The sequence below is a fragment of the Microtus oregoni genome, unplaced genomic scaffold (genome assembly GCF_018167655.1).
Source record: "Microtus oregoni isolate MIOR12 unplaced genomic scaffold, Mior012 000069F_ref0000032, whole genome shotgun sequence".
NCBI lineage: Eukaryota > Metazoa > Chordata > Mammalia > Rodentia > Cricetidae > Microtus > Microtus oregoni.
Window position 1 is genome coordinate 2,580,001 of NW_024543976.1, and position 10,663 is coordinate 2,590,663.

At 39.6% G+C, this 10,663-nt stretch overlaps 1 protein-coding gene across 1 annotated transcript in view; it reads left to right on the forward strand.

Annotated features, from left to right (window-relative positions):
• Positions 1-9,166, forward strand: part of LOC121440585 (serine protease inhibitor Kazal-type 13-like) — a 20,400-nt gene extending 11,234 nt beyond the window's left edge. Inside the window, exons 3-6 of the mRNA XM_041641344.1 lie at positions 2,476-2,571; positions 7,643-7,680; positions 8,361-8,488; positions 9,118-9,166. Coding sequence (XP_041497278.1) covers positions 2,493-2,571; positions 7,643-7,680; positions 8,361-8,488; positions 9,118-9,166 — 294 coding nt within the window. The 5' untranslated portion in view covers positions 2,476-2,492. The remainder of the gene's footprint in view (positions 1-2,475; positions 2,572-7,642; positions 7,681-8,360; positions 8,489-9,117) is intronic.
• The last annotated feature ends 1,497 nt before the right edge of the window (positions 9,167-10,663 follow it).

The following is a 10,663-nucleotide window of genomic DNA, read 5'->3' on the forward strand; positions in this document are numbered from 1 at the left end:
AGTAGAGAAGTAGTCATCACTCATGCCCTGCTTTAAGCCCTGTTGGGTACAACAATGAATAAGATTTGACAAGACATGACCTCTGGTGCAATAGTGGCAGGAGCATCATAGGAGTAACCAACCATTTTCTAATTGGGTTTAAGTCACACTCCACAAGATAAAACCCACATGTGGCACACATATGTGGACAAAAACCTAGGTCTAGACAGTTGCAGGCCTTATGAGAGAACCTGGTACTATGATACTGCCAAATGGACAAAGTATTAAACTTACTCCTAATGATACATTATAGCCATACTTCATTGGATCTCTTAACATTCATCTGAGAAACTTGTGTTTTCAGAAGATGGTATTAACACAGAGACCCAAAAGGTCAATGTAGAAAGAATAAAGAAGAGGCTTTAGAATTTTCAGCCCTGTAGAAAGAGGTGATGGATGATGAAAAGGAAACATGTTTTTGGACACCACAGGGCTGCTCACATATGAACTCACAGGAACTGTGAGAGCATGCATAATAACTGTGCAAGCCCACACCACACCAAATGCCAGCGTGGAGAGGGAGCTGGGCACACAATCCCACCCTTAGCCACAGAGCAAACGGGAATTGTTAACAGTTGGGAGAGGGAGAAATAGATTCTTTCCTAAGAGTGTAGGTAGTGCCTGGTAAATTAACCATGCTTCAGGGGAAGGCCACATATCCAGGAGTATTTGGATGGCAGAACTTTGTCCTGAAGGGTTAAAAACATAGACACAAAGCTGGATGGGAAAAAAAATGCGGTGGATTTAAGAAGAGTTAGTAAAAGGAAGGCAAATATGATCAAAACATATTGTATGACGTGTAATACTCACAAAGAACTTATAGAAAGATAGAAAGAGAGAGGGGGAGCAATGAAATAGCAGTTCCCCATGCTAAGCAGTATAAGGTGAGTGATGGAAATAGAAGGAAAAACTCATTGACCTGATTTCCAGAATTTGATGGGAAAGGAGTAGAGCTGTAGATCATGTGTCCTTGTGTTTGTTTATTCATTCAGGAATAAAAGGTGACATTTCTCCTCAGAACAGTGCATTTAGGGAGAAAAGAAAGAAAATGGAGTGTGTTAAGCAGCATAACAGCAATATCACATTAAATGAGAGGTTTCCTAGGGAATCTTTATCAAAGTGGGATTGTTGAGTTATAGTGTGTAGATTATTTTCTATCTAACACCACCAGGTCTGAAAGAAATCAGAGTTGAATTTACTCCAACTTAGAAGAAGGACAGAAGGAAACATAGCAAGATTTCAAAATATTGATGGACCCATCTAGGAACTATCTATGTAAGGGCCTGTTACTTCAATACATCCAAGATATAAAACAACAAAAAGTTCTAATGACACTAGAAAAGCTTAAAGTATATGGTGATTTTTATTTTCAGATAAAGGTCACTTTTCTGAATTGCATATCTTGAGGTATAGTCAGGAGCAACAGATGCAGAAATTGGGAGAGTAGCACCAGAAATAATACTGATTAGAAGACTCTTAGGGTTTCCTAGGTTAGCAGAAAAAGGGAAAAAAACAAAGCTTGAATATAAACAGGTAAGTCTTCTAAAAAGTAAAGACAGAGGAATGTGGGAAGGCTGAAAACAGGCTGTGGTTTGGCGAGAACATTTACCAAACAGCCTGGAATGCAACAGGTCGTTAATCTACTTTGCAAACATTAGATATTTAGGATGCTTTTATTTCCTGTGTTTCATAACTAAAACTCACTCAGCTCCTTCAGGCCTGGCCTTGCCTGCTGAAGCATGAAACATCCGAGGGGGTGGCATGAAAGAGGATCAAACGCAGAAAACAGCCAAGAGAATAAACTCATGCCAAGTTAGTGGTCACTCAACTGAGCAGGCGACCCACCTCTATGGCTTTGCAGGCCCCTAGTCAGTTCTTTTTAACGCTAGCTGTAACTTCAAGCTGACAACAGAAAGTTCATTCAGGTAACTTCTTTTTGTCTCCTCTCTCCTTAGTCAAAATTAGTGGTGATATTTCGTGTTTCCCCGTATCTCAGATTCCCTTTCCATTCTATGGTTGTCATGGCTTGGTTGGTTTATTTTGCTTTCATCTTCCTTTTATTTTCTTTGCATGTGAAAATAGAAAAGGTTCACTCATTGTGGGTCTCTCTCAGTTCAGTTCTTTATGTCCCATTGCCTACAATTTTGAGAAGAAATAGAACGAATATGGGCCTAAGTGGATGATATAGACTTGTAAAGTCTTGAGCCTAATCTCTATTTTAGACACACAGTAGGGTTGGTAGAGGGAATTGTTGGTATAGTTCTCCTGTCATTCTCTAAGCAAAGAGACTCTCTCATGTCTACATGCCTGGAGCCTGTGTGAGACTACCATGGCCAGCTTTGTCTTGACACAGCATCTCCAAGGGCACTGAGTTTTCTCACGTTAAAAAGTTATCTGTACCGTAGACTGGGAATAAACTAACGGGCATTTTCTTAGTCTTCACCGCAGAAGACATGAGAAGAAGCGTCTGCTTGTACCACGTGATCACACTCTCTCTGATGCTCTCTACTTTGATACCTGTTACTTTTTCAGGTGAGCAGTCTTGGAGATAAAATTTTGACTTTCTTAAAGTTGTAGAGAAAATAAGAGTAATTTTTTTTACTTTGGATTGGATTTTTTTCTGAAATATGAAATGTTGAGCTTGTAAGTTCAAACTACATACTTTTAAAATGTATTTCCTTCAGAAGAAAAAAAATCAGCTTTGTTTTCTATATTGTAGATTCTTCTCAGCTGTAAGTTTGGAACCAAACCAAGTCTTCTAGAGCAGAGAACATTCACTGTAATGTTCCCATTACAAGTAAAGCCAACCATCCCATTCCCCCAAGCTCTCCCCATCCTTCCCTTCTCACTTTTCTCTCCCCATCTCCCCTTACCCCCATCCTACACCCACCCCTAAGTTCCCAATTTTTGCCTGGCAATCTTGTCTACTCCCAATATCCAGGAGGATAACTATATGTTTTTCTTTGGGTTCACCTTCTTATTTAACTTCTCTAGGATCACAAATTAGAGGCTCAATGTCCTTTATTTATGGCTAGAAACCAATTATGAGTGAGTACATCTCATGTTCATCTTTTTGGGTCTGGGTTACCTCACTCAGGATAGTGTTTTCTATTTCCATCCATTTGCCTGCAAAATTCAAGATGTCGTTGTTTTTTACTGCTGAGTAGTACTCTAATGTGTATATATTCCACACTTTCTTTATCCATTCTTCCATTGAAGGGCATCTAGGTTGTTTCCAGGTTCTGGCTCTTACAAATAATGCTGCTATGAACATAGTTGAACAAATGCTTTTGTAGTATGATAGGGCATCTCTTGGGTATATTCCCAAGAGTGGTATTGCTGGATCCTGGGGTAGAATGCTCATTAGATCGGGACTTTGGATTCCATGGCTGATGACCTGAGTTCAAAGCCCATAACTCACGTGGTAGAAGAACTGATTCATGCAAGTTGTTTTCTGACTTTTACATGTGTGCACTTGCCAGTACTGAGTAATAAATAAGTAGAATCAGCATGGTGGATGTCCAGATGGCTTGCAGACTAAAGATGCTTATTACCAAGCCCGATGACCTATGTTTGATTCCCAGGACTCATGGTAAAAGGAGAAAATTAACTCCTGTAAGTTGTCCTCTGATTTCCACAGGCACACCGTGGCACATTTGTATGTGTGTATGCATATGCATGCATATACACAGATATATTTGTAATTTTTAAAAGAACACGTAAATAAACAGATGGACAAATTTTTCTTAAACATCTTAGGGAATCAAGAAAACACTACAAAAGTGAAAGCAAATAGAAACAGTGAGAAAAAACATATCTCAAGAGAAAGATTCTCCTCACTAAAATGGGCAGAATGAAATGAACCCAAGTCATCCTTAAATATAGAATTTCAGTGGTAAGAGCTTCATTCTAAAGAAAAAGTAAATATCGGTTTGTAATGGTCAGTTTTAAGTCTTAACACCTACAATCACCTGGGTAGGGAATCTTAATGAGGAACTATCTACATCAGGTTTGCCAGTGTGGGTCTTGATTGCAAACTAATGTAGGAAGACCAGGTCCCTGGTGGGTGGCACCATTCCCTAGGCAAGGCATCCTAGAAAACAGAAGAGAAAACCTACCGAGAGCAGGGCAGTCGAGCGAGGGTGCACTTATCCTTTCTCTGAGCTTGATTACTGATGTGATGGGACTTCCTGCCTTGATATCTCAGAAATGATCAACTAATTAGAATTGTGATCCAAATAAAGCACCTTTCGTCGGGATATTTGTTACAGCAACAAACAGGAAAGTAGGGCAGTACTGAATTCTAGTGTGTGGAGTTCTTTTCCACAGAAGATGCAATAGGAATTCTGTGAGCTATTTTCTGCAAATTTTAAGCTTAAGCAAATGAGTACATATATAATGAACAAACTTTTTTTTTACCAGCAAAGGAAATTACTCTAAAAGTCCTCTGATAGCTGAAAACTAAACAATATGCTGGCATATAATATATGGGTCAGAAAAAAAATAATAGAAACAATTTTAGAGTAGTTTAATTTGTTTTTAATTTTTCTTTATAACATTATTTTTGTTCTTAGATGGACATTCAATAAGGGAAGTTGAAAATAAAACAAAGAGATGCCAGGCATAATTCCACAGACCTTTAAACCTAGTACTCCAGAGGAAGAGGCAGGGAAATCTCTGTGATTTGAGGTCATCCTGGTCTACATAGTGAGTTTCAGGACAGCCAGAGACACATAAAGAGACCCTGTCTCAAAACACCAAAATTAATTGGGGGATTAATCTCTACAGAGGCAAATTGTCTTTTATTAGAGGAATGAAGAGCAGGCATTTTCTCCATGGGGAAAGAAACTGCACCGAGGTGAAGGAGGCTTGAGGGTCTTACAGGTCAGAGAAGGGAGCTTTTGAGTGGAAAATACCAGCTGCTAGTCTGTTTCCTGCATCCCCAAGCTATAAATTCTACCTTAACTTCTTACTTGTATGTTATGTTCCTTGTCAAAAGTTTCCCAGCTCCTAACTGTCTGCAGATATCAGGGTGTAAAGTTTTCTGTCAGAAGTTTCTCTGCTCACCTGGATGTTTCAGGTCATTAGCCTTTAGTCTTTTTTTTTTTTCCTTGTGTGAGTTTGCATAAGAGGTGTGTTTGTAAGGAGCTATTCATATATGTAGAGGCCAGAGAACTACATTCAGGTGTCTTCTTCAATTTCTTTCTTCAAAGACTTATAGTTCTTGTCAAGTAGATCTTTCACTTCCTTGGTCAGGGTTACCCCAAGATATTTTATGCTATTTGTGGCTATCTTGAAAGGTGATGCTTCTCTGATTTCCCTCTCTGCTTCCTTATCCTTAGTGTATAGGAAGGCAACTGATTTTTTGGAGTTGATCTTGTATCCTGCCACATTACTAAAGGTGTTTATCAGCTGTAGGAGTTCTTTGGTAGAATTTTTGGGGTCGCTTATGTACACTATCATATCATCTGCAAATAACGAAAGCTTAACTTCTTCCTTTCCAATACGAATCCCCTGAGAATTCAAGAACAATTGCAGTGGGTTTTTGATCCTACTGCACGTACTGGCTTTGTGGGAGCCTAGGCAGTTTGGATGCTCACCTTACGAGACCTGGATAGAGGTGGGCAGTCCTTGGGCTTCCCACAGGTCAGGGAACCCTGATTGCTCTTCGAGCAGATGAGGGAGGGGGACTTGATCGGGGGAGGGGGAGGGAAATGGGAAGCGGTTGTGGGGATGAGGCAGAAATCCTTAATAAATAAATAAATTTAAATAAAAAAAAAGAACTACATTCAGAAACCAGTGTCGCTTCACTGTGCGTGCACTCTGGGGGTCGAACTCAGATCTTCAGGCTTAGGCAGCAAGGGCTTGAACTTCCTAGGCCATTTTCCAAGCTCCAATTTGAAATCAATTTTAATGAAAGCAAAATTAAAAAAAAGAATTAACATTGCACAGTCCCATTATCCTTTCTGCTCTAATCACACACCGTCCTCTTCTCTGGGCTTCCTGTGTTTTCATCCAAACAATATTTACACATCATTATCCTCTTGCTGCCTACATGAAGATGGCATACTATAGATGTCTATTTACAACTTACTTTTTCCTACTTCTATTGAATCTTGGAAGGTCAAGAGATCATAGTTCACAGGGAACTTTCTTTCTATCATCCAATTATGTAGAACTTCACTGAGTAGACGCAGCAAACCATTTGACAACTGTTCTACTGGAGTAGATGAATCTTAGTGTGTAACAGCAAATGGTGCTTCAAGAAATAATATTATGCACATGAGGTTTTGTATTGTCAGAGATACATCTTTAAAAGAAATTCATTGAACTGGGAGTGACGAGTTAAATAAAAATTCAAATGTAATTTGGCCCAATATTGACAACTTCCCTCTTCATAAACGAATGCTTTTGAAGAAAGAAAAGCGCGAAAATACCTCTTTCTCAGCAGCAGACACAATAGGTCATAAGTGGCTTTTGAGTGTGATTTTAAACAACTCATCATGAATTAAGTGGAGTATCTTTTTAAGATTTTGCTTCTGTGTCTTCATTGGGTTTGTGTGTGCATAGTTATATATGTATTCATATTGTCTCTTCTGAAATTGACTTTTTCTTTTTTCTTTTCTATTTTTCTTTTATTTTTAAAAAGAAAACAAGTTATCTCTTTTTTCATTTTACATACCAATCCCAGTTTCACCCCTCCTCTCCTCCTCTTCCCTCCACCATCTTCCCAACCACACCCCACCCTCTCTCCATGCCTCAGGGAGTTACCCAAAGTGCTCCCCACCATATCTAGGCTGATCAAGGTATCCATCCAAAGAGAAACTGCCTTTATTTATTAGTGAGCTCAGGACATCTTACATGTTGTGCTAATACTCTATTATTGAGATATACTTCTAGTCCTAAATTCTGAGGCATAGTTTGTAATTTAGGAATATTGCTCCTTGTTAAGCTACCCTATGGTATTTTTAAACCACCTGAGTCAGCCCATCTTCGTTCTTTCTCTCACAGTTGTTCTCTATCTGTAGGCACCAAGATCATCTAACAAAACCTGTTCTCAGAGCCAGTCTCCTGAAAGCTGGGTGCTTGTTCTACTTCCTTGTCATCAATCAGTGGACCCATATTAATTTAGCATCCAAGCAGGACCTGCAGTAATACACTACTTCTATATCACATGTAATTTAATAGAAGTCTGAAAATGCATATAATTATTCTAATTGTAGAACAGGAAACTTACTGTTACAAATAACATTATAAGTCATACAACTCCAAATTGTCTTTATTTAGCTGATTAATTTACTTATTGCAATGCTGGAGATGGAACCCAGCATTTCATACATGCCAGACCCGCTCTCTGTAGCTTCTCACTCAGCCCAGTACTTTTTCCTCAATGACGTAGCAATTTGCAAATGAAGTATGAGCTCTGAAAATTATATATAGGATAGATAGGCAGATAAATAAATAAAGCAGTCCACAAAGGAGTACCACCTATAAATTCTGTAAATTTTCTTCCATGGCTTTACGAGTAAGTGGCTAGTGGGTGAGGTTGCATCCCATCATACACTAGTTCTTCTAACTCAGTGTGTTCGTGCTTTATTTGCAGAACTTGTCAGTTCACGTAACCCTTCTAGATGGCCTAAGGTAAGCCTCAATTTTCAATTCTATATTCTTCTTCCGCCCGGATCACTCTCCTCAAAGGTGTCTAAGACTCCACAGAGGTGACGCGCATTGACAGATTTTCCCCTGTCCTTGCTTGGACACACATCTTAATCTCTCCAGGGTGGACTTCTTCCCAGGTAGCATAACTCTTGTAACATACACACTAACATGGTTTAGCAAGTGTTACAGTGCAACAACAAAACCCACACCAATTAGATATTGCTGAGCATTTAATGAAATTACAACCATTGCTTGCTCAGCCACAAACATCATGTATCTCTAGTCTCCATAGACAGCTCTCATTCTTACCAACTATGTGGTAATCCTGCCCTAAGTTCACAAACACATAATGACTAATAATTTACTCATTAATTTCTTATACAATAGCATACTGGAATGGAGGCAAGTTCAAAGGAAAACTGCATACTTGGGGTTTAGCAGGGATTCTTCGATAATTATCATTGAAGTAACTATGTTGTACATGGAGTTACTGCATAAGAAAAGTAGAAACAAAAACTCACCTGATGGAAGTTTAGAAGACAGGAAATCCTTAAATGTTCACCTAGTAGGATTTAATATTATTGCTATGTGGGTTAGAAGTGAAAGGTAACTGATAAATGGGCAAAAATAAACTCTTATTCTTGTCATGTTTACGTTTCCAGCCCCCATGCAAAATGTATTACCCAATAGATCCTGATTATGAAGCAAGCTGTCCAGATGTGGTAGCATTTGTTTGTGCTACAAATGGTTTAACCTACAAGAATGAGTGCTTCTTTTGCATTGATCGGTGGTAAGTTCAAAGCAAAATATAATTCATGTATTTCTTTTACTCTATTATGCATCAAGATACAAAACACTATATTGAAAGTTTTCATGACACATTTTGAGTAATCAACACATAGATCAGGCATGTGTGAAATATGACATGGTAACAAGAATGGACAAGATGGGTACACATGGAATTGTAGAAGCTGTTGTAATTTTTAAAAAGCGCTGCAAGAGAGAAAGATGCCAGGCAACAGGATTCACATGGAGGGGTTTTTATTAGGGAAGGGAGAATGTAAAAAGAGGGAAGGGAGGGTGGGAGACAAGTCTTTAGGGACAGGGGTGGCAGAAGAAAAGAGAAGGGAGAGAGAAGAGAGAGAAAGACAGACAGACAGACAGACAGACAGAGGGGGGTTGGGAGAGCTCTTTTAAAAGGGAACATAGTGAATGTGCACAGGAGGCGTTCTCAGTGGCTACAGCTGAGGACATATCCTGTCAGAACCCCAAGGGCAGGCCAGTACAGATGCCTGAATACTAACAGAATCATCCTCCACTTTAGGACTTCATTTAGAAGGTAGCAAAAGCACGTTTAAGAGCAATGTCCTCTTCCCTTAAGGAACGAACTTTCTCTCTCTCTCTCTCTTTTTTTTTTAGGGAATTCGGCCCTCATATTGCGTTTGTCAAATATGGAAAGTGTAACTAGCAGCAGATGGGACGCTTTCACTTGTTCATGCTTTCCATTACTTCGTTCTGGAAATTATTTCTTTGGGAATTTGAGGAGCTTAATTCACAAATTGTATGCACACCTGTGCCCTACCCAAATTTCAAACCAAACGGAAAGCAAAGGAATCCAAATAATGGAAGAAATGTCATTTTTGTTGCAAATAAACATATTAATGAATGAAATGATTGCTATTAATTTTTGTGAACTGGTAGTTTAATGTCAGTTTCCATGTGGAGAGATCTATAGCCTCTCAGCCCAGAGAGACTGCTACTTCTTTCTTTAATTAAACTCACCGGGTCTCTCTGTCAGGCATACTTGGCTCCACTAATTTCACTTAAAACCATAAAAAAAAGGAAACATCCTTCTGGTGAAAACTTAGACTCCAGAGCAGGAAGTCACGGAGTTACACAGACTTCATGCTAGCTTCCAAAATCCCTAAATAAATGCTACACTTCCCATGGTTGGAGGAGTAACATACCAGAGAGATGGAGAGTGTCACCCTAATGAACGTTTCTGACTCAGAGAAAGAAAGAGTACATGTGGAATGAGTTCAGAATTCTTCCCTCAGTTTTACCACTGACTGTTCAAGTTAGGGTCATATCATGGTCCTTGGCCATCCAGAAGGATGGTCTGTTCAGCTTAACCAACCCTCACCTTAAACCTGATGTATGTCTTGATAGAAACCAGTGGCTCCTCCATTTGGGAGTGAGGAAGTGAAGGCTGGTAAACACTGGTTCTCAACCTTCCTAATGCTGCAACCCTTTTAATTCCAGCTCCTCATGTTGTGGCGACTCCCTCACTATAAATCTATTTTGTTCCTGTGTCAGAACTGTAATTTTGCTAACTGCTGTGCACTGTAAAATGATGTGCAGGATATCTGATATGTGACCCCCCTCCATGAAAGGGTCATTTGACCCCAAGGGGGTCTCGACCCAAAGGATGAGACTCACTGCTGTTAAGTCAACCATGGGCTTCTGAATTATAGCAAAAATATCCCAACACTTAGCAATTAATGTTGCTGGTGGTTGACTTTGGAACTAAAAATTTAAGAAATACAATTGGCAGGGCATCTTTGACTTCTGTCTAAAGATCCACTTATCCAGAATCCAGAATCTTAAGCTAGGTGTGATGGTTTGCATGAGAAATGTCCCCCATAGTTTAGGGCATTTGAATTCATGGTCCACAGATGTTACTAGAGTTTAGTGAGGTTTAATAGGTGTGGCCTTCCTGAAGGAAGTGGGTCTCTAGGGAAAGGCTCTGAGAGACGAAGGCCTTGTATTACTGTTTGCTTGTTCTCTCTGCTTTGTACTTGTGGTTCAAGATGGGAGCTCTCAATGTGACCCTGATGGACTCTAGCGTCCAAACACCGAGAAGGAGTCGCCCCCAGAGACCATCTCACACACCACAGCCGATGGAAAAGCATGAGGATTTTATTAATTCTGTCATGATAGGGTCCCCCAGCATTCGGGAAGCCGA